General features: G+C 27.7%; 1 protein-coding gene across 1 annotated transcript in view; it reads left to right on the top strand.

Moving 5' to 3' along the window:
- Nucleotides 1-2,344: 2,344 nt before the first annotated feature.
- The window catches only part of LOC101241118 (uncharacterized), a 74,903-nt gene continuing 51,895 nt past the window's right edge, over nucleotides 2,345-25,352 (top strand). The window contains exons 1-3 of the mRNA XM_065807763.1: nucleotides 2,345-2,609; nucleotides 2,818-3,403; nucleotides 5,937-6,051. Of these exons, the coding sequence (XP_065663835.1) occupies nucleotides 2,819-3,403; nucleotides 5,937-6,051 (700 nt within the window). The 5' untranslated portion in view covers nucleotides 2,345-2,609; nucleotide 2,818. The remainder of the gene's footprint in view (nucleotides 2,610-2,817; nucleotides 3,404-5,936; nucleotides 6,052-25,352) is intronic.

Below are 25,352 nucleotides of genomic sequence, written 5' to 3'. Positions count from 1 at the left end.
AGTTTTTTAATAATAAAAGGAAGTATCCAGAAGTTTCCAGAAGCATGCAGAAGCTTCCAGAAGTTTCCAAAAAAAGCATCTGGAAGCATTCAGTAGCATCCAGAAATATCCAGAAACATTCAGAAGCATCCAGACGCATCCAGAAGCTTCCAGAAGCATCGAAAAGAAGCATCTAGAATCTTCTAGAACAGGTTCACACAGGTTCATTTTACTATATAAGAGACATGTAAATCGACATGTAATTCAGTCAGTATATGGAAGTCAATCAGTCAGTATTATCAAGACAGTTTATCGAAGTGAGTTTTATCAAAGTGTTTTATCGAAGAACATCAATACAAGAAGTGAAATACAACAAGTGTTTCATTACATGAATACAGTCCACATCCAACCAAGACGTTGTGTTCCACAGAGCATTATTGTATCATCACAAGGTAAATGTAACACGGTAAGCCTTGAGAAGCGTGATTATTTTTATTATTTTTATGACTTCAAGTGCAAAAATGGTTCCCGACAGTCTTGGATTGGAACTAAGAAAAAAACTTATTGGCGATTACGTAAGTGGAATGTCACAAAAAAGTATTTGTTATAAATATCGCGTGAAAAAATGGACCGTATCAAGACTATGTTCCAAATATCGTTCTACGGGGAAGATGGCAGCAGATAACAAAGGTGGAAGACCGCGTTCCACCACTTCTAAAGAAGATTCTATGATTGTCAGATCCGTCAAGAATGATCTCTAGATATCATCAGTCGAGATACAAAAGCAATTAGAGCTGCCTGTATCGGACCGAACAATCAGACGACGTGCTGTTGAAGCCGGATTGTTTTCTCGACGCACTGCAAAGAAACCGCTGATTTCACTAAAAAACCAGAAGAAAAGACTCCTGTTTGCTACACCTCATATTGACTGGAATGTGCAGAATGGCGAACTGTCCTGTTCAGTGATGAATCAAAGTTCAACATCGTTGGGAGCGATGGCATTTGCAGTGTACGTCGACCGGCCGGAAAACGCCTTAATTTACGTTACTGCCATAAGACTGTGAAGCATGGTGGAGGTAATGTAATGGTCTGGGGATGTTTTTCTGCTAAAGGTCTAGGTCCAATACATCAAATCGATGGAATATTGGACCGTTTTGTGTATAAAAATATCCTGAAAGATGTTATGTTACCTCATGCTGAATGGAATATGCCAATAAAATGGGTTAGAATTAATCGTGAAGGTGTTTGTAATAAGGATCAACTGTTTGAACAAATCCAAAAGGCTTGGGCAGCGATTCCACAAAATTTCATTGATCACCTGATCGAATCTATGCCTCGAAGATGCAAGGCTGTGATCGACAACAAAGGATTTGCCACGAATTATTGATAGCGAAATACAGCTTGGTCAACATTTTGTCGAGTTGCAGTTGTTTTGTCCAGAAGGAAATCAACTTTTTTAAATACTTTTGATTAAATTATTAATTTTCGTGTACAAATAATGAACTTTGTGATGAATAAAACTTAAAGAACTTTGTCTCTAAACAGTTACATAGTTATTTCTCTGCAGCACTTTTATATAAAGAAACTAAATTAGCATTATTTGGTTGCACTCGTTTTGTCCGATACTGTATATATATATATATATATATATATATATATATATATATATATATATATATATATATATATATATATATATATATATATATATATATATATATATATATATATATATATATATATATATATATATTACGTCGTATTAGCTTTTACGTCGCTAATTTTTTTATAAAATGAGCTTTTTAAAACCACATTATTTCGAAATGGGGCAAGTTGGGGCAGTTAACTTTTTTAGTTTCTTATAGAATGATACAAACTCTCTGAAAAAAAAGAAAAGTTATCTATTAACCTTGTATATATAGAAAATTAAATTGAAAGGTTTTGTATTTAGGGAGAAAATCAAGATTTAAAAATGATAAAATTTTAATGATAAAAAAAAAGTTGTTTTCGGTCACTTTCAAACATAAATTAACGTTTGAACCTTTTATTTCAGTATTTATTTTTTTAAACCGTTAAAATCTTAAGAAACTGTAGAAATTAGTTAGCTAATAACATTATTTAAATTGCGCTACTCAAAAAACTGTATTTTGGCCAAATTTTAAGTGTTTCTAAATCACTGTGGGACGGTGTATTTTTCAGCTACAAAATAAGTCCTGCCTTTCTATATATAATATCTAAGTCCAATTCATTTAGGTTGTATGTTTGGGGGAGGGGGAGGGGCCACGGTATTTTTTACCCTCAAAATGAGTCCTGGCCCTCGTCCAGTTTTTTTAATTTATGATAAATTAATTTAGTGACAAAATTTAAGATTAAAAGGATCTTTACAACTACTTTTAAAAGAGATGCCTGACTCCCTTACCACAGCAGTGATAATTATAATGTAATTTAATAAAGTAAAATATTAAATATTGTAAAATATTTTCTTGACATCATCGATTTCTGATTGTTACATAAGGTACAGTAGTATATTAAGTAACTAACGTTCCTTGTGGACGAGATGCTAGTTAACGTAACTAAACCAACAAGGTTCTTCCGATGACACTTTTTGTTGTACTTGATTTTTAAATAAGGTATTAAAGCATAAAATACAGCTAAGTATAAAAACAACATTAACACAAAATCTAATAGAAAAAAACGAAAAATATTGAAATTTGAAACTTAGATAAGATTAGATTTTAGATTGTATAATTAAAAAGATTAATAAGTCTAAAATTAAAATAAATAATAATTTTTTTTTAATTTGTTTATGTTTTATGTAAATTATTTTTCTTGATGTAGAATGATAACCATTGATAACCCAAGCTATCGATTTCCAATTGTACGCTTATATTCAGGATTTGCTGTTTTGTTACTGGCAGACTTAGTTTCTTCATTATTTTTATGGGTTTCAACAACACACATAGATGAGCTCAAAAGCTCTATAATTTCTTTTGAAATTAAAAACTCAACTTTTGACTTAGCATGTATTGGTTTTTTTCGTGGTTTGTTAATGATTATTATATTAGCGAAATTGGAAAATATGACTATAGCAGCAAGTCAAGATGGCATCAAAAATGAAAAACCAAAAAAAATAATTAGTTTCTTTGGATTTATTACTTTTTTTGGGACATTTGTTTATACTGCTTATAAAGATATAATTGTATTGATAGATCACAAAAACAGTAACAAAGGTGTCAAATTCTATGCCTTATGTATTTCCTGTTTTGTATTTGGAACTTTAGAATTATTAGTATATGTTAAGTTTCTCTATCACTTAAAGCAACTACAGAGAATTTATTCATGCCTTAGAAATGAAGAAACAACTTCTAATTCGCCTGCAAAGAAAAATGTTAATCTTCCACGTCTTATGAAATTGACTTATCCAGTAAGTAATAATTTTAGTTACTATAGCACAGTTAACAATTTTATTATTTATAGCCATAAACAGCATTTTATTAATAGTAATTACCTGGCTGACCTGTCTTCATTATTCAAATGATTTAAATATTGATTAAATAATGAAAATATAAAAATAATGATTAAAAATTTAATACTTAATTATTAAAAAAAGCTTCTAAAAAAATTTTTTGAATCAAATTTTAAGTTTGTTTTTGTTTAAAAAAAAACAAACTTTAAAAAAAACAAATTATATACCAAAATTACAAATACACAATAATATTAAACTGGGTAATGTAAAATTGGTTGCTTAGGCAGAATTTGTTTTTGTTAGTTGTGGTTGTAGGTTGTGCGATATCAGTATATTAGTTGTAATTTCTGGTCTCTCTTTTATATAACATTTTTGGCTTGCGGTTGCTTGTGAGTTTTAACTCCAACAAAACTCAGTTGTTTACTGCAAACAATTATCGCGATGTTATTGGCATTCCTATATTTATGAAAGGCAACCCTCTCACTGAGTCTTTTACTTTATGTCTTCAGGGTATTAGCTAACCTGATGGCACCACATATAACACAGAATTCCCAATTGGTTTAAAATTCCTGAAGGTTCAAAAGATCATAGTGAAAAAAAAACTTATATCAAATTTAACATTTAAAGTGTTATGCTAGACACGTAGAAAGCGTAATTAGTATGCACAACAGTTTCTTTTTTAATGTCAAAAAAGCATTGTCATTAACGAGCTATATATATCATTAACATTTATTTAAAAGTTCAAAAAAAAAACTTAATTTTTTAATTGGCGTTAGTTATTCACTAGTTTTATATTTTTAAATGTTTAATATTTTTTATTATTATTTTTATTTATTTATTTATTTTATGTTTTATTTATTCTTATTATTCAAAAACTCCTTATTATTCAAAAAAAAAAGTTAAAAAAGTTACAAAGATCTTTGCATAATAATAAATATTGTACTTTAAAATAAGTTTCTTATGTTTTTTGTGTTAAGAGAATTAAAAATACTTTTGGTAAATTTAAATTTGCTGGTAAAATATTTCAAAAATAAAAACAACAGAAAAAATCAAAAATGAAACTTTCAATTTAACATATCATTGTTATATTTTTTGTAAAACATAAAAGAGGATGATTAAATTTGCATAAACTTTTACAGTTTTTAAAAATTTTATCTACAAATGCAAAAATTTAATTTACAAAAACAAAATTTATAAATACAATAATAAGTTATTTTTTATTAGTTTACAAATACAAAGTTTATTAGATATTTAAATTATCTCTTTAAATTTACTAGCTGTCTTAACACAGTAAACAAATCCCTTCAATGCCTTTGTTGCTTATTCAAATTAAATCTAAAATCTAATATCATAGCAAAAGTTATTTTATATAACATTCTATATGACTGAAATCAAGCCAAGCAACATTCTTATCCAAGAACCAAGCAAGTTTCTTATCTAAGAACCAAGCAAGTTTCTTATCTAAGAACCAAGCAAGTATATATTGTATATGTTTTGTTTTATTTTTCTTATTAAAAATCCTGGGATTTTAGTATCAACAATTGTATGGGATCCCAAGATTGCCATCCCTAATAGAAACCATATATATATGGTTTCCATTAGGGGTGGCGATCTTGGAGTGACCCAAGCTTGGCATATAGAGGAAGTCCAACTAAATATGCAATACATTTTGACGCCTTGTCTAGGAAGAGAAAGAGCATCCTTAAAAAAACTGTCCCAAATATGTTAACAGTACTTGATACATAGGCAAAAAAGAAATTTAAAGAGATGCTAACTTTGTAATATATTGTATATTACAAATATATCATAGTTACTGCTCAAATAAGCTATTATCTCTAGTTTTGTAACTAAAACTTATTCATGCTGGGTTGATCATTATGCAAAGTCACATCTGTTTACTGTGTGTGTCCTTTGTACTCTTTCTTTTCTCGAACATCAATGCTTTAGAACTTTCTCCCATCTTCATAGTTTTCAATTTACAACATTTCATGTCTTACGTCAACCATTTTCTTGCTCTTTAATACTATTCTTTGTTTTCTAGTAAATCCTAACTTAATAGTGGTTGGTTGCAGCCCTGTTGGAAATGAATTTAGTAAAAAAGTTTACAATGTAATTATATATATATTTTTTGTTTAAAGTCCATTAGTCTAATGACAATCTTACTAACAAAGGTATGCAGCTGTAAGATAACAAATAATAGCAAAAGTAACATTTAGAAGTTAAAATAACTTCTAAATGTTATTATTACATTTACTTATAAGTAATATGTACACAGAGTTGGTTATCTAGTATGAGCCATAAATCTTATAGAGAGATGTGGTAAAATAAAATCATGGTTTTAAAAAAATTTATTGACCGTTATAGTAGACAAAAGTGAGCATTGATATGTTGATATATATATATTGATAATAACTTTGATTGTTTTAATAACAGCAGTCTTTTAAATTGAATTTCATTCAAGAGGCTTTAGGCTTGTTTTTTTTTTCTCTAGGAAAGATGGAGACTTTTTTTTGGTATGATTGGTTTATGTGGCTCAACTGGATCACAGATGATTGCTCCACTATTTTTTGGCTATGTCATTCAAGCAGCAAGTACTGGTGACATGGGTAAAATAAAATTAATTTTAATTTTTCTTGTATTGAGTTTTTTTTTCATTATTTGTTTAAACAAGTAAAGTTTTTTTATGATTATTTTTTTATATTGTATTTTCATGAAAGAAAATTAGTTTCGAAATGTGATATGAATATGTATCACTTATAAATAAACAGTTTTTTGTGTGGAAATGGAATCCTATCATACATAATATAATAGAACTCAGTTGTACCATTCTAATTGCTTATTATTTTTTAAGTGTAGACCACATATTGTAAAGTTAAGTATAGGCTACATGTTGTATAGTTAAATATAGACAACATATAGTATAGTTAAGTATAGACTATATATAGTATAGTTAAGTATAGACTACATATAGTATAGTTAAGTATAGACATAGTTTTTAAGTAAAGATATAGACAGATATAAAGTATGTTATAGTTTTTAAATATAGATTACAAATAGTACTCTGATAGTGTGGTTTTAGAATGCGATATTCTAATAGCAGTTGGAGTTATACACACTAACAGTAAAAAGTGTTTGAACACTTGTTTGATTAAAGCAGTATTTTTGAACAAACATGATAGCATTTTTTAAAAATTAAACAATATATTATATTATAGAATAAAAAAAGTTCTTGGATTTTGTTTATAAAAAGCAAAATTATTTATATCAGATTACTGGAATAATATGTAGAAATCGCTTTCTCTTGGTTTAATCATTAACTAAATCTAGTTTTAGATTTGCTGTAATCCTATATGCAGAAAATTAAGTTGAAATTTTGTTGAAATGCTCTACAGGATTAATGTTTAAAGCTGTGTGTTTCCTTAAGTATTCTTATTTCTGAGATAATGTAAAATATTATGCGAAACCGGTGCGCAGTGCTATCAGGGAGGTGGTAGGGATCAAACTGTTTAGTAAACAAAAACAAGGTAAGTTGAAGATTATGGAGTGTTAAGCTCAATCCCCTGATTTAAACCAATTTTAACTCTTTTGGGATAAAAGTTATAAGTAGATTTTTTGATAAAAAATTTTTTTATAATGCCTTTATACACTATGATTGCATTCAGACACTATGATTGCGTTTATACACTATGATCACATTCATACAGCTTCATACACTAGTTAATACTGTGTTCATACGCCGCTAGGATTGCGTTCATTTTATTCACACTATGATGATATAAAAAAATTTATTAATTTCTTTCATAACAAATATTTTCTATTGCTAAAAATTGTTTCCTATTACTAGAATATTATAGGTTTCATATCTTTTTATAAAAAAATATTCTTGTTTTACATAAACACTCTTTTGGAAACAAAATATTTTAGCCAATTCTTGAGTTGATTTCATATTTAGCTAAGTCGACTAATTATTAAAAAGTTAGTCGATTAACTTTTTAGTCTAACTTATATTAGTTGACTAACTTTTTAGTTAACTAAAATTAATCGACTAACTTTTTTGCTTAGTCAACTAATTTTTTAGTTTAACTAAGTTAGTCAACTAACTTTCTAGTATAACTAACGGGTGGCCCAAGATAAATGGCATAGGTAGTATTTTTATTATAACTTTGTTATTTTTTTAGCTAGAATAGTGAATTTTTTTTTAAATGATTTATTATTAAATTCTCTATAAATCTGTCATCAAGACAGATTTATAGAGAATTTAATAATAAATCTTTGTACAGGCTTTGTTTTATGGTTTTTAATTTTATTTGTAGATAATGAAATCTAAAGATTTGCAAAAGCTTGTACTTTCTAAATACCAAAATTGTGATGGTCCATCAAAAAGATTTGCTGATATTAAGGGTGTCATTGGGTTTCGTACAATAAATCAGTGGTGTCAAATGATAAGAGAGACAGGCTCTATTGAGTTGAAATGTCCATCAGGTGGTCCAAGATCAGTTCGAACAAATGCAAACATTCAAAAAATCAGAAGTTGTCTGAAACGTAAAAAGAGGATTTCATCTCAAAAATTAGCTAATGAACTCAATATCTCCAGAACCAGTGTTCAAAGAATACTTCAAAAGGATCTCAATTTGCAGGCATACAAACACAGAGTTAAACCACTGCTTACAAATGGTCAAAAGTCAAGAGAATTAAATTTGCAAATTGGATAAGAAACCATTTTCGAAAAAAACAAACACTGAAAATTCTGTTTTCAGATGAATATTTTTTTAATTTAAATGGTATTCACAATGCCCAAAATGATCGCATATGGTCCACTAATCGTAATGAAGCTGATAAAGATGGTGGTATTAAACAGAAACAAAAATTCCCTCAAAAGGTTGGTTGGGAGCATGTTCAAAAGGTTTTACACCACTGGTTATTTTGGACAAAGATACCGTAAATCATGACTGGTATATAAAAAAAGTGCCAGTGGCCTCGAAATATGGTAACGAGATGTTTGGTGATGGTTGGACATATCAACAAGATGAAGCAACCACACATACGCATCATTTAACTCAACAATGGTGTCATGATAATTTTTCTGCTTTTATTGACAAAAACCACTGGCCTCCGAATTCCCCCAATCTCAATCCTTTAGATTACTCAATATGGGATGAACTTGTTCACCAAATGAAATGGAATAAAATTAAATCAAAATTAACATTAATTCAAGAACTTAAACAAGCTGTAAAAAACATAAGAGTAAATGTAACTTTAGAAAGTTGTACTAGTTGGACCAATCGCTTATATTGTATGTCAAAAAATAATGGAGACTATTTACATTAAATCATGTCATTTTGTTACATTAAATCATGTCATTTTGTAGAGAATTTAATAATAAATCTTTTTGAAAAAATTCCCTTTTCTAGCTTAAAAAATAACAAAGTTATAATAAAAATACTACCTATTTATCTTGGGCCACCCGTTAAATTTACTTGGCTAACTTTTTATTCTAACTTGAATTAGTCAACTAACTTTTTAGTCTAACTACAATTAGTTTACTAATTTTTTAGTCCAACTAAAATTATTAGACTAATTGATTTTTTATTTAACTAAAAATATGTGAATTATATAATATACTTAATTTATATTATATAATTACAGTTAATTATAATTAATATAATATAATTGATTAATATATAATTAATTAATTTGGATTTATGATATTATTTCTTATAGAATTTTTGAATAAACTTGTTAATACATAATCATTTTACCAAAAAATAAAAAATATCAATAAACTTTTTTTTTCTCTCAGTTTTCGGTGCCAAAAATTTTACGAGATTCTTTGCTCAAACATTTCATTAAATCTCCAAAAACTGAAAATGGTAAGACAAAAATATCTTTAGAATTAAATGGTGGTTGAAGCCATTTTCAAAATGAAATATCTAAAGTAATGCAATACATAAAAAAAAAGTTATTTAAGTTTGCTATAACCATTGTCTCTACTCCATAATATAATGACTGTTGCGGAAAAATAATTTCTATAAATCTGGTTATGCGTTAGATGTGAAGTGGCTAGAAGAGCAAAAAGTTATAATTTATAAAATATTTCAATTTTTAAAGAGCTTTTAACAATTTTATTTTAATATTATATTAATATTTGTGCATGGAGCTAATGAGCCGCATCTTGACATCGAAAGAACCATACGAGGTTTGCAAGCCGCTGGTTGCTGACCCATGGTATAAACATTTGAATCATATAATGTAGGCTGTGTACTTGCATAAATCTTTTTTGTTTGCACAGAAGACTATCCAATAATAACTTTGAAAAAATAATAATGTGTGGTGTAAACACCTTGTGTGTACTTATTTAGTTCTATATGTGTTGGATCTTTTTAAAGCACAACACGGTTTTTAAAAAGTAGGAGTATAAGTAGCTGTATTTAAATACTGAAGGTTGAGCGAGTGTGTATCACAGGACTGCAAATGCTGCCTAATTTAATTTTTTAAAGTAATTAAATTTATTTAAGAAATTAACATTATTGATGTCAAATTGTCTTGAGTTCTCCCCCTCCCCCTTGTCAACAAGGGGGAGGGGGAGAAGTCAACTTTGTTTACCTAATTTATGGACAGCCCCTAAAGAGCATCAATTTCAAGGTTTGCTTTTAAGATTTTTGGAGAAAGGGTTTTTAAGTTTATAGCTAAAGTGAATTATAAATTATAAAAAACATTTATATGAAATCAATTTATAAAAAATAAATAGAATCATTTATGTGAAATCAATTTATAAAAAATAGGATAAATTCCATACTTTTAAAATCCTTTTTTTCCATTCTTTTAAAATAGTTTTGCGTGGAACTATTTTTGAATTTCCTTTATATAACACATTCATTCATTTTTTATGTAATGATTCGTAAATTATTTAGTTTTGCAATCATAAAACTGCAGTGATGACAATTAGATTGTATAAATTAGAAATTTAAAATTTTTTATTATATTTATATTGTTTAATTAAATATATATCTTGTTAAATCTATTGTTTTTCTTTCAAGATTTAAGATAAAATAGTATTAACTAATTATGTATTCGGTATAAAATATCAGCTGTTTTTGACTGAGTTATTCTGCTAAAAAACCAATTTCTATTTAATTCAGAAAAAAAATTTGAGGGAAATACTAGTTATAAACAAAACACTTTTATTACCTAATTGTAACAAATTATAAATATTTTTTGAAATTTCTCAAATTTAAATGAATTTTAATTAGTTTCTTTAATTGATTTAATTGTCATAATTTTTATTATGTTCATTAAATTTGTCAACACAATAAATTTGTCAACACAAAAAATTTGTCAACACAACAAATTTGTTAACAAGACAAATTTGTCAACAAGACAAATTTTATGGAATGTCTTAATTGAAACCTCAAAGTAATGGTTTCCTGCTTTATACTAGATAAAGAGTTCTTCTAAACAATATTAATAAACTTATTATAAGAAATTGAAATTATGTCAAACATTAATACGTTTTCTCATATTGAATACACCACTTTAATATCCAATTTAAAAAATTCTATTTAATTTATTTTATTATTTTTAAATAAATATTCTTAAATTTAGTATTTAAACTCTTGTATTATAAAAAATTAAACTAATTGCATCTTGAATAAACAGTTATATTAAAAAACAAATTATATCGTTTTATTTTTTACATCTTTATATTATATTCAACAAAGAATAAGGCAGGGTTGCTTTTACCAAATCTAACAGATGTCTTGAGCGGTGCATAGTATTTACAGAATATTTTTTTTAATTATAATTTAACCTGGGGCCAATGCTATAAACAGTTCAAAGAGTTTATCGTGAAATTTTTTTTCTATAAAGATGTTTATTTTTTAACATTTAATTATTTTAATGTCAAAAAATGCATTAACAGGAAGTTTCATTGCTGTTTGGTTATAGTTTTGTCATCGCTATAAAACATAAGGAAGTATTATGTCATTAAAATGATAAGTTATTTTAATAATTGTTATGACAACTCTAGGCATTTTTTTACATTCTAGTATTTGCTGCTATAAAAACTGTGTGTAAAATTACAGGAGTCATCCATAAAGGACATTATGCAAAAAGGGGGAAGAAAGGGGTCACGATAAAAAAGAAATGGGGAATGAAGGTTTGTCAAAAAGACGCTTTATAGTTTTTTTGAATTTTTTAAAAATTTTAATAACACGGAAAAATGTAAACCTGTGTTTTTATGAAGTTATTTTTAGAGAATAGAGTAAAAGTGGGTAGAATCAAATATTGAGGATAAAATGAAATAGTTATGGCAATTTTTATCCATTATTTTCAAAATTAAATTTGCTATATCCAGTAAAAAGTTATGAGTTAAAAATGGAAATGATTAACTATGGGGCTAAATGAAATATGACATTTGTTCGCTCTTAACCCTGTAAACCCGGTAAATTAGACTTTTATTAAATAACTATGTTAACTATGTAATAACTAAAATGACCAATGAATTTTTATAAATTCTTCGTTCAACTTTTAAATTGATTGCGCCAAAAAAAAAAAAAAAATACATACACCAAAGATCAATTTGCGCTTGCACTAGCAAAAATAAAAAGTGACAGACCTTTCACTTAAAAAAGCTGCTTAATCATTCAATTTAACAGTAGTAACTCTTTATAGGCGCGTCAACAACATAGGTGAAACAATTAGCAGTGGTTCAAATACAAGATTGTCTTGAGCCATACTTCATTTTTATGCTAAAAAAATGTCTGTGCAAAAATATGCGCTTAAGTGGTCGTATCTCTGTCCGCAATATCTCTGTCCGCAATATCTCTGTCCGCAATATCTCTGTCCGGATGGATGAAAGATAAGCAATTCGTGCAGTGGCTTACCAGCCTGTACATTTCGCCATTAAAAAAGTTTTGATAAATAGTTTAGTCAGTTATTTAAAAATTAGTTTAATTAAATAATTATTTAAATAAATAAATCCAACTTCGGTTATCCATTTATTGGTACTTATATTTTAGTCGTTGATGGACATTAGACACATGTTACCTATTGGGTTGTACTCATTTGTATCGAAAATAATATCTTGTTGATTTGCTTACCAGCTCATTCGTCACATTATCTGCAGACAATAGATGGCGGTGTTTATTGCAACGTCAAAAAAGTTTGGTGCCAATTACTTCAAAAGTTTTATGCTAAGACAAAGTTCTGCAATTTGTCATAAGTATGTCTTAGTAAACTGCAAGCAAAACATTTTAGCTCTGGTGAAGTTTTTACACGCAAGCATATATTCATTGGATTTCAAAATACTGGTTTGTTTACGATCATTATCAAGAAAATCGATTAATCTAAATTACAAATAATATATTTGAAACGCTTTTATCTCAACTTGAGCTTTTGTCATTTCAACCACCAGAATCTATGCCAGTGCCACCACCAGTAGCACCACTAGTACACCATCTGAGCCAATGCCTTCTAAATGTAAACCAAGAACTTCTAGCATCAGCATATGTTGTATAACCACAGCTCCAAAGTCAAATCCACTGTCAACTCACCTTCAACCAACCTTCAATATAACTATAAGAAGTTGAAAAACAATTGCCATTGACCTAATTGCTTTTTGCAGCTTTGCATCCAACACATTGACTCAAAAAAAAAAAAAAAATGTATACATGTCAAAATGCGATATGGAGTTTCTCAATAAATATAAAACATTCAAAAGGTTTAAAGATGCTGACAGCAAAAAGCAGCAAAGCAAGCTAGGACACAACAAAGGCTTGACTGTGATGATGAGCTGCAGATAAATCAATCAACGACAAACAACAAATCAATCAAATCCAACAACAACAACAAATCAATCAAATCCAACAACAGCAACAGCAGCGAAGCAAATCAAGTGTAAAAATTACCCTATTTTTTTGAGCAAAGCTTCAGCAAGTCAAAATAGTGAATGATATCAGTGCGAAAATTCAGAATGCAAGGTTTGTCATTGTCAAACATGTATTCCAAAGCAATATATATATATATATAAAGCAAGAGTTTTGTTGCACCAAAAAGTGCAGCACAAGCAAAAACTCAAGTCAACCTTTAGAACCTCTTAAACCTCTCAACATCATCACATAAATAAAAATATTTTCTTTATTAATTGGTGGTTTTTTAATTATTATTATTGGTTGTTTTTAAATTGTTATCATTCGTTGTATTTTTTAAGAAAGTGTTCTTTTAATTACCCATCAATATGCATATTTCATTCTCACTATATACAAGGGTAGAATGAAATTTTTTTCTAATTAAATAAAGTTTCTTTAAGAACTTATTAAAAAAGTTACTTGATTTTACATATTTAAATTCACCTCAAAATTCTCTACAACTTTACAAAAAAAGGTTAAAAATCTTTTTCAAATATAAAAATAGAAAATGTCTATTTTTCATTTTATTTTTCAAAAGTGTGACAACAATTTCAAACATCATTGCTGTCTGCTGCAACTTTTATTTGCTCATCATACATTTAATGTCTATGTCAACAAATGGATAAAAATAGTCTTTTAAATTTATCATTGTGTCTTATATGAACGATAATCCTTCAAAAAATAAAATCTAGACCTATTTTGAAAATTTTTTTTTTTTAAATTAGGTCTAAATTTTATGACATTCTTTTCAAGGGGTTGCACAGTGGGTCAGAAGCCGGCAAAACCATACAAAAAAGTTTTTAAATTTTGAAATTTTGAAAAAGGCAAATTTTGCTCAATATATTATTAAGCCAGAAATTATATTTTATTAAAAAATAATTTTTCAATAAAACGCCATATTTGTTGTTTAAATATTTCCTTAAATACTTTTTATCAATAACAACAAAAAAGTGTAAAAATTTTATTTTTTTACATCTTTTGAAAACTTTGATTTCTTATTTTAAAGAAGTTTAAGTTTATTTTTTAACTTATAAATGACTTATATAGTATTATGTTAATATTTAAATCACATAAAAAAAAAATATTTTTTGCATTTTATATAAATATTTTCAACAATGCAAACATCAATAATTTTGAGTTATAAGTTTTTATTTTTTTCAAAAATATCATTTAAAACCAACGGATCAACCTGTATCAACCGCCTAAAATGATATATAATTGAATACCAATATGACATTGATCTTGTGGTATAAAAATTGGCTGCCTATAGCTGCCTAAACGAATACACTTTTAAATTCAATTAACTACGTCCATGTTTCTTGTTAATGCGTTTTTGATCGATAACAAAAAATTTAAGAAGATTTGAAATTTAAAAACTGCAGTTAGACTTTATAATAATTTTTATTAAAGACATAAGTTTAAAATTAAATATTTTTGTATTTTTCAATTGCTTTCCAGTAACTTCCTCGTATTTGCTCAATGAACATTTAGATCGCATTGAAACCATTATTCCTAATTTTTTATGCTACCGTTTTAAAGTAATAAAAACTCAGACTATGATAAAATATTAATTATATACTTCTACGTAGTACAAGTTTGGGACATAATATTTATTATTTATTTTATGATTTCCGAAAACAATAAAATTGTATGTAATCGATAAAAAACACAATAACAACCAATGAGAAATAAAGGAAAGGAACTGAGTGTCATAGTTACTGCTCGTAAAAAATTACTTTATTAAAAACATTTTAAATAACTTTCTTTCAAATTAAAAGTATTTTATTGAACAGACAATCTCTTAAAAATGGATAGGAGATGTCTTATGAATTATATAATGGAAAATAATTTACTACAAAATGATGATTTACATGCAAAGATTTTGAGTTTTGTTTCCGAAAGCAATTTTGAAGAATCTAATGATAACTTGTCAATTATTTCGAAATTCATTTACCAAGCTAAAAAAAAGTGGAAAAAATCGAATAGAACAAGTGCAGTATTTGAAAAAAGATATAAAGTTTGGTTAAACCAATCTATATTTGACTGTAAAAAAAAAAAAATCTAAACAAAAACCTGTGGTATGTTTACTTTAACTATGTGTAAATTTATTATAATGTGTATAATTTATTTGTATTATTATTACGACGATTTAATAATTGATAAAATAATATTATACTTTAAGGTGGACGCCCTTCGATTTTGTTTGAAGATGCGTCTGTGAGAACTAAGGATCGCATAATTAAAGAGCTTTTGAGTAAATATAATTTAAACAAACTTTTATATGCAGCAAGTAAAAGTTTGAAAAGGGATAAAAGGTTTATAGAAGCAAAAGTGGTTAAAAAAATATACAACAAAGAATTATCGACAGAATCACTTACTTCAGAACAATCATTAGCGCTAGTCTTAGATGCTAATTTATCCAAAGAAACTTATCAGCATTTAAGAAACAATGCTTTTCCATTCAGCTCTCTATACCCATCCTATCATATTGTAAAAGAGGCTAAAAATAAATGCTACCCTAAAAACATTCAGGTCAGTGACTACTTTGCAGAGGTTCCATTACAAGCTCTTCTTTTTCATACTGTATCAAGAATATTTTCAGCTTATAGTGTTGTGTTAAATTCACCTGTGCTTAAAGATTGTACTAAACTATTTATAATATACAAAGCTGGTTTTGATGGTGCAACAGGACAATCTGTTTATAAACAACTGTCAGATGTTTCTAGTGAACTTCATACAGATGAATCACTTTTCATAACTTGCTTGGTTCCTCTAGAACTATATTGTTTCAAAGATAACAAAAAACAGGTTGTTTGGAGAAATCTGAAACCATCGTCAACTAATTACTGCAGACCTCTGAGATTTAAATATAGAAAAGAATCAAATGAAGTAATTCTTGCAGAATATTATGTCAATTATGGCTTCTATTAAAGAGATAACATTATCTGTTGTACCTTTTTTATTGGAGGACGGTACAACAAAGGAAGTTGAAATACAACATATTGTAAATTTAACAATGATAGATAGAAAAATTCAAACTATCATTTTCACAGCAACCAACACATATCAATGCTGTTCAGTGTGTGGTGCATCTCCAATCAAAATGAACAATTTATCTTTAGTTGTTCAAAAAAAAACTTTAGAAGGCAATATAAAACATGGCGTTTCAACTTTGCATGCTTGGATAAGGTTTTTAGAATGTATGCTCCATATCTCTTATAAGATGCCGATTATGAAGTGGCAGGCTAGAAATCAAGACAAAAAAAATATTGTTAAACTGAGAAAGCTTGAAGTCTGTGCTGAATTTCGAACAAGGATAGGTCTTGTCATAGACCAACCGAGAATAGGTGTGGCAGGTACATCAAACGATGGCAACACAGCTAGGCGATTTTTTCAGCAATACAATGTCTCAGCTAGTATAATGAACATTGATGTAGATCTTATGAAAAGGCTTCATATTATTCTGGCCACAATATCAAGTGGTTATGAAATTAACTCATCCAAGTTCAAAACATTCTGTTGGGAAACTGCTTCGCTCTATGTATTCCTGTACCCTTGGTATCCTATGACCCAAACACTTCATAAGATTTCGATTCATGGCTATGAAGTCATCGAACTATTTACTCTTCCATTAGGTATGTTTTCTGAAGAGGCTCAAGAGGCTACCAATAAGGTTTTTAAGATTTTTCGTGAAAATTTTACAAGAAAATGCGATCGGAAAAAAAACAATATAGACCTTTTTCATCGCCTTTTATGTGCATCTGATCCTTTAATTTGCACATTAAGAAGGAAGATACATAACAAAAAAAAAAGTCTACCATCTGGTGTACTTGAACTATTGCAAGAGCCAACGATAGAATACTCTGCGTAAGACATAAATTTAAATAATATCCTTGTTGTTAATTTTGTTGGGTAAAAACGGAATTTTTTATAAATGGAAAATTATTAAAAAAAAAAGTTTTTTAATAATTTGCGTAATTATGTAATAAAATTTGAAGTTTTTAAAAAACAAATGTTATTTTTCCACAAATTATGTTTTTCAATATAATAAACTGTTTCTAATTAAAAAAAATAAAAAAATTTTGGTTTTTGAGGTTTTGGCTAGAAGATGTCACTTTTGACCCACTGTGGGTTGTGTAGAAAAAATAAAAAACCGGCGACAAAAGAGGATGAGGGGTCAATAACTGTCTAAAAATGGTGACACAATGGTAACAACAAAGGTTTTTGGGCTATCTTCCAACAACCTTTTGTTGTTACCATTGCGTCACCATTTTTATATATTATATATATTATTGCATAACCAACTGTGTTTTAATTATTCTGAAGGTTTTTGCAGTCACTTAATTAATTAATTAATTTTCTTAATTGTGCCAGCCATATTTAAATAAATAATTGAATTTGTTTAAAACTAAAATTAAATTTTTAACAACAATAAAAATATGTTATTTTGCAAAAAATAAATTGAATAATAACTCTTTGCAAACAAAAAGCAAGAAGATTCATTTAAAAGATTACGTTTTGCATTTTTTAAGTAATTGAAAAGTCATAAAAATGTTTCTGGTTCATAAAACATCCGCAGCTATTTATTAAAATATTTTCATTATCCATCAGTTAGGTACTATTCAATACTTTTTGTATTACTAACATTATTCAACAATTTAAATTACGGATATTACATTTTATAATGTGGATATCAAGCTACCTTTGTAAATTTTGTCTCATTTACTGACAAACAACTCTAGTTTGAAAGCACATTCATAAAATGAATAGTCTGAAAACATGGCCTGAAAACAATAGTTTTTGCATCGATGTTAGGTTCTTATACCAAGCCTACTTTAAGATGCAAAACAATTTTTTATAAAAAGTTTAACTAAAAGTATAATGCCTGGAGCAAATTGTTCAATGTATGGTTGTGCTACTTCTCATTATTCACATGGCATAGCTATATTCAGTCTTTCTAAAGATCAGGATGATTATAATGTTAAATGGAGAAGAAAATTGATAGAGATTATCACAAAAGATCGTTTGATTGATTCAGCTTTAATTTGATTACTAATAAAGAGTGAAAACGAATTGCCAGTAAATCTTTACATGTATACGTGGGGTAATTTGAAGATCACGAAGTTAATAGAAGTAAGCTATGTGTTCACATATTGAAGTGTGTGTAAATATATATATATATATATATATATATATATATATATATATATATATATATATATATATATATATATATATATATATATGTTTATATTTCTGATAATATTTATAAATATTGTTTTAAATAAATCTATTATTAGTTCATTGTTTTAAAAATATTGGAATAACATTTTTTTATAGATTCAGCAAGAGCAAGACTTTTACCGGGATCTTTATCTTCACAAAATTTACCAATAAAGAGTGTTCAAACATCTAGGTAAAAATTTCAAAAAGAGAATCTGTTTTAATTTTTCTTTTTTCATTTAAAAGTAATTTTTGGTTTTCTTTTTTTTAGTTCCTTAGCAACATCAAAATTTCCAACATTAAGTATTGAGTTGAAAAAAGATTGCAGCAAAATTGACGAAGTTTAAAATTATGTATATTCTTTTTATAAATCATTTTAATAATTTATAGATAATGTCAGCATCCTTATGTTGGAATCATGGGAACTTGTTATATCGAAAGATTTGATCAAAGTTTTTAAATTAGACAACATTCACCTACAATCCCAATATGAAGTATGCATTCAACCTAGCCTAATATTTACAATACGATCTTTTGCTTGGAACTTACCTGATAAGCATGAGATATATTCTAATTATAATAAATCAGTTAAAAACATTACTTTATTGAGTATTATTACTCTTTTATCAACTTACTCATTATGTCCGGGTGTTGCCTCTGGTTCAAACATTTTTAAAAAAGCATATTCTTACAACGTCTGCACACCCCAAGTGTTTCTTCAATTACTACATTTGAGAGTGAATTTAACAGGTCAAATCTGGTGATATTTATAATGAATATAAAACTTTGGAATTGTCACATGATAATAAACATCATGAGACTGTAAAACATAAAGCTGAAACAATCACAAAACTTGCTCAATTAAATGAGGGGCATTTAATCTCAATAACTTCACCTGATAGAATTAAACTTACTTTGTAAAACTATTAATCTTAAAATACTTTTTTAAAACAAGAAATGAAAAATATGCAAGATAAAATTCCAAAAAATTCATTACAAGTAACCTCTGACCTTGATAATGGTATGAAAAGCTTAATGTCAAAAGCTTTTGATAAATATAATGTTTCACCATATATGAAGTTATTTTGGAGTGAGCAACAAAAATACCTATTATAAAATCCAACATCTGTGCAATATCATTCTATGATTATACGATATTGCTTTAGCCTTTGTGCAAAGTCTCCTAGCGCATATGAGGATATTCGCTTTGATAGAAAGTCTGGTACTGCTTTTCCTGTATTACCAAGCTGTCCTTGTCTTTGTCACTACAAAAATTATATTCATCCTCGACGTGGTTACAATCCTGATATTTTGAAGACTTGAAATCAAAAGTAAAAGATTTTAGTGAAATAGAAAAATATATTGTATTGTTGTTTGATGAAACTAAAATGCAAGAAAATCTTGTATGGGATAAACACACAGGAGAAATTATAGGATGCAACTTTACAAAAAGTTGATGCAGTAGCAACTCATGTTCTAATATTTATGATACGCAATATAGTTAACCCTTTTAAGTTTACACTAGCTAATTTTGCTACACTTGAACATCATCAACCTAAATTTTTCCATTTTTTTGGAAAGCTGTTGGTATTTGTGAACTGCAACCCTCGGAATTAGGAAAAATGAGGTTAGCAATAATTTGCCGACCTATAAAAGATGGTAATTCCCAGGAAGATGTTCACTTTGAGATAAATGAAGAGCCAGTACCATGCAGAAAGCGAATAAAAACTTCTCTATAATACACTTTTTTAGAATGGCTATTTTCATAGCCACAAATTGCTAAAACACATTATTGGTTAAATGAACAGATACTTCATGACCCAATATTGATTGAATTGATCAACAAAAGATGAATACATTTAAATGATATTATACTCGTTTGTAATTATATCAAATTTTTTTCTTTTCTTGCTTGAATAGATTGACATAAACACAACCCTCAGAATTAGGGTCGGCATTCAGCAATGCTGACCTAACTGCCAACCTGAAAGTATTTGAGATCGGCAAAAAATTGACGACCTCATTTCTATGTTTTATGGTTAGACCTTTGTATCAAATACTTTTTGCCAACCTGATGCTGACCTCGAAAAGATTGAGGTGGGCAAATTATTGCTGACCTCATTTTTCCTAATTCCGAGGGTTGTAAACAGGGTCTACACTAGTGTATTACACGATTTGAGGCTAAAATTTCATAATTATTAACTAAAGTTAAAAAATTTAAACAGATAATAGCCCCAGTTTTATTTATAAAGTTGCTTAAAATCTTTAATTAAAACTTCCAGACATAAAGCAAACTCTAAAAAACTTATATGTTTATTCTTATGTCAAATAAGGATGCTTTGCAATTAATAACAATGATTGGAGCCTGGGAACAAAAAAGCTCCAAAATTTTCTTCCACCCTGTCCCAAACCTGAGAACAACAAGTCGATGAAATATTTTTTATACTATTCTCAACTAGACATATTCATCAATAAATTTTAAGTTTCATAGTATAATCTTTTAATGTTCAAAAATTAAAACCATATTAAATTTTTAACCCCTTTAAATTGAGAAAGGTTCAAACTTTATAAGGTCATAATTTTTGAACACTAAAATATTCTACTATGACATTTAAAGTTTATCGATGAATACAGTTGAGAGTAGTACAAAAATATTTTACCAACTTGTTGCTCTCATGATTGAGGTAGGGGGACAAAAATTTTGGGTCTTTTTTATTCTCAGGCTCCAATCATCGCAATTTTTTGCAAAGCATCCTTATTTGACATAAGTATAAACAAATGTTTATATAAATAAGAGTATTGGAGTTATAATTGATAATTGAAGTTAGAGTGAGTCTACTGAATGATTAAACTTAATTACAAGGGGAAAAAAGGCTCAAAAAATGATGAAGAAGATTTGAATGCTTATGTGTGATATTAGTTTCTAGAACAAAAGTTCAATACTCATGTAAAATTTTTTACTATATAGTTGTTTCAATATTTTAATTCATAAAGATTTAGCGTTTATTCAATTTGAAGTTTATTCAATTTGAAGCGTTTATTCAATTTGAAGTTAAATTTTAGGTTAATAAAATTAAATTTAAAAAAAAAAAAAGCAAACAAAACCTAAAATTTTTGAAAAAACATTCTGACTTCAAAACATCATGATCAAAAGTTTTCAACCTTAACCCTTCCTGATAGCTGCTTATTTCATATACTCTCAAAAATATATATTGATCAAAAGTTATCTTGCCAAAATAATTCCAAATAAATGCTCCTGTTTATTAATTTCTAACTGGGAAGGGGGATATATATATATATATATATATATATATATATATATATATATAAATATATATATATATATATATATATATATATATATATATATATATATATATATATATATATATATATATATATATATATATATATATATATATATATATATATATACACACTTATTAATAAGTACTCTTCTTTTTTAGTGAAGTTTGCAGTGACTTGGACTTAAATTGTTGAACTTTAATTTTGTAAGCCTGTAAATTATCCTTGACATAGGAAAATGTCCTTGCTTTTACATACAAATTCAAGATGTCTTCAAGAACAAACTACTTTATTAACAAAAGTATCAGTTTTACTTCTAATCTTTGAAAAATTGGATAAAACATTTGTATCTTTAAGAAGAGAGGATAGAATATCTTTGCTGTCAATTTTATTGATAGACTTACTAACCATATTTTTAAAGGTAATAAAAATACATATTGCCGTAATATATATATATATAGCAGTAATAAAAATACATATTGCCTCAGTTTTCATTTTCCACAAGCCTGATCTGTTACGCGTGTTAACAAGTTTGTGCTCAGACAAATCATTGCTTCATTGATATTGAGCAGCAAGCAAAATAGATATTGTTAATAGTATTCTTCTTAGATATTTATAAGATATCTGAAAACCTTATGCGATGATATAATGTGCTAAAAACATACCCACATAAATTGGCAATAACAGATTGATCCCTATTTGAAAGTACACAACCCTTCCCAGATAAAATTGTACTGCTCTGAGCTGATTGACCAAAAAGGTGATTTTTGGCATTTCCTTGAAATAAAAATATAACTGGTTTTATAATCTGGTATGCTGTGTTAGCTATATCGAAATTAATCACAAATGTATTTGAAAGTCTTCAAGGTCAAGAATTTCTTTTGATATTTTAGTCTTTCTAATATGTTTTAAAACGTTAGAATGGCTTGATAAAGCATTGGAATGTTTACTATTTACGTGACAAGTGAGACCTCTAGAGCTCAAACATTTTTTGTTACAAAATTGACAGGAAAGTGTTATTTGTGGTATATCTGAAGCATGTTGTTTTACAGCAACGTCGTTTAACAAATCCTGGTCAATAACTGCAAAAATAAAATCAAGTTCATCTTGATGCAACTCAAAAATGAGCTCAAAATTATATAAAATTTTTGAACTTTCAGCCATCATGAAAGTCTGTTTTGCACCTTATTCACAAGGACCACCCAATTTTCAATGTAAATAATGAAAACTATTAAAAACAGCCTGCGTTTCCAGACTATTCTTTTAATGTCTATGCTGAAAACAATAAATATGTTTACATAATAACCTATTAATGTTTACATTCTGCGTTTATAGTAATACTCTCGCCTTCTTAATTTTAGTTAGTGGGGGTTAGTATAGTTAAAGGGAGTGGACAAAACAATAAATACTCGTAAATAAAAATGCATAGTAAACATAGTTGAACCAGCTCTTGCAGCCAACCTCAAACCATCATCACATTGTCATAATGTTGCTTCTCTTTCTCTTTTTTACAAATACTATAATGGGTACTGCTCTAAAGAGCTAGTGTCTCTTGTGCCATCTATCAAATTCGTTCTTGTGTTACTTGTCATTTAATTAAGTCTCATCCTTTTACTGTGACTGTTCCTAAGTGCTCTAAAAATTCTTATTCCTCTAGTTTTTTTCCTTGAACATCAGTTCTTTGGAATTCCCTTCCTTCATCTTGCTTTCCTGATTCATTTGCAATCTTTTAAGTCATCTGTCAATCGTTATCTTGCTCAACAATCTTCATCTTTTCTTTTCCAGTAACTTCCAATTCTAATTTGTGGTTGCTTGCATCCTTGTTGGAAGCGAAGATGTTTAAAAAAAAAAAAAATTGGGGTATTTTAATTAGATTCAAAGCGAGCACTGTACATATTTTTGTACAATCTTCTTTGATTACTTGAGGTTAAAGTCTTAGTAAAAGGTCTTTAGCTAACAATATAACTGCTGATTTTTTTTGCTTTACTCCAAAAGCATCTAAGTACCAAATAATAGATAACTAGGCTTGTTTAAACATTCCATGAGGTGAATCAAGTTAGGATTTCTTTTGCTTAAAATTCTTGTTTTTAAAGCTGGATATAAGTTTTTACATCAGATTCATGTTTGTAGTTGACTTAAAACAAAACAAAAAGTATTTTCTGCTGTAGCTATAATTTGAGTCTCGATGGCAAAGTGCTTCAACTCTTAATTTTACAAGCTTTTAAGCCTTAACTAAATCTTTAAGAATTAGCAGCTCTGAATCTGATATTTTTATTTGAGATTGCACTTAAATGTGTGTCATTTTAACACATTTCCTTAACTTGAAAAAGTGTTCAACCATATCAAATAATGAGTTCCAACGTGTCTTGCAGTCTAAAATAAGCCCAAGTTCTGATTTTTATAAGTATAAATTATATAATATATCATATAATATATAATAATAATATATGATATATAAGTTGCTTCTGCAACTTATATATCATATATTATTATTATATATTATATAGTTCTCCATATATTATACTGTCATTTATATTATACTGTCATATATATTATACTGTCATATATATTATACTGTCATATATATTATACTGTCATCCTCACTAATATTAATTTCAAAATTATCATTTTGGTCTTAAATTTAGGTTGCTTTAACATAAAGTACATCCCCTACTTCTAAATGGATTACATGAGCATAGCAATTGTGATGTAGTGGGTTGATTAAACGGCCAAATTTAACCATAATTGATGCACCATCTGTAGATTTAATAACAATATCATTAATAAATTCCAGAATTCACTCAACCTTTCACTTACTATCTTAACAGCTTTTTCAGATGGCGTACTCCCAACAATATGCACAAGTCCAAGATTATAAAGGCTACTATTTGTGTGCACATTAATATTCATATAATGATGTATTTTAATTGATGTAAATTCATCAACAGTTAATCTGAAATTGTTAGCCTATGTCTTTTAATTCAGCTGTTACTTGAGTCTTGATGTCTTTAACATGATCTAGTAAAATATTTTAAGTAAAAGTTGAACTAGAAGGTATTTTTTGTCCTTTAGCTAAAGCAAATTTTTGTAACCTCTTACTTTTAGCAACTGTTAAATGAAAGTCCATCAATTGCAATGAGATCTGTTAGTATATTAGCAATAGTATCTTTTGTTTGTACAAAATTTCTGATATCGTTTGGGATAAACTTTGAACTGTTTTTCTAGGATGTAATAATGGCTATTCTATTTTATGCTTAATCTTTTTATGCTTTCGCATAATTTATGCTTAATCTTTAGATGCTTTCGCATAACACTATTTTTTTTTAAAAAATTTTGACATTTTGTTTCATCATTATATATAGATCATAAATTCAGCTTCCTTTTACTATGTTACAATGATGTTACAAATTTTGGATTAAACAGTTTTGTTTCCTTTGCACTTTAAGAAATGCTACCAAACAGGAGCATTCCTT

This window comes from Hydra vulgaris, chromosome 10, assembly GCF_038396675.1.
Source record: "Hydra vulgaris chromosome 10, alternate assembly HydraT2T_AEP".
Taxonomy (NCBI): domain Eukaryota; kingdom Metazoa; phylum Cnidaria; class Hydrozoa; order Anthoathecata; family Hydridae; genus Hydra; species Hydra vulgaris.
The sequence above is the reverse complement of the archived record's forward strand: the minus strand, read 5'-3'. Positions and strand labels throughout refer to the sequence as shown.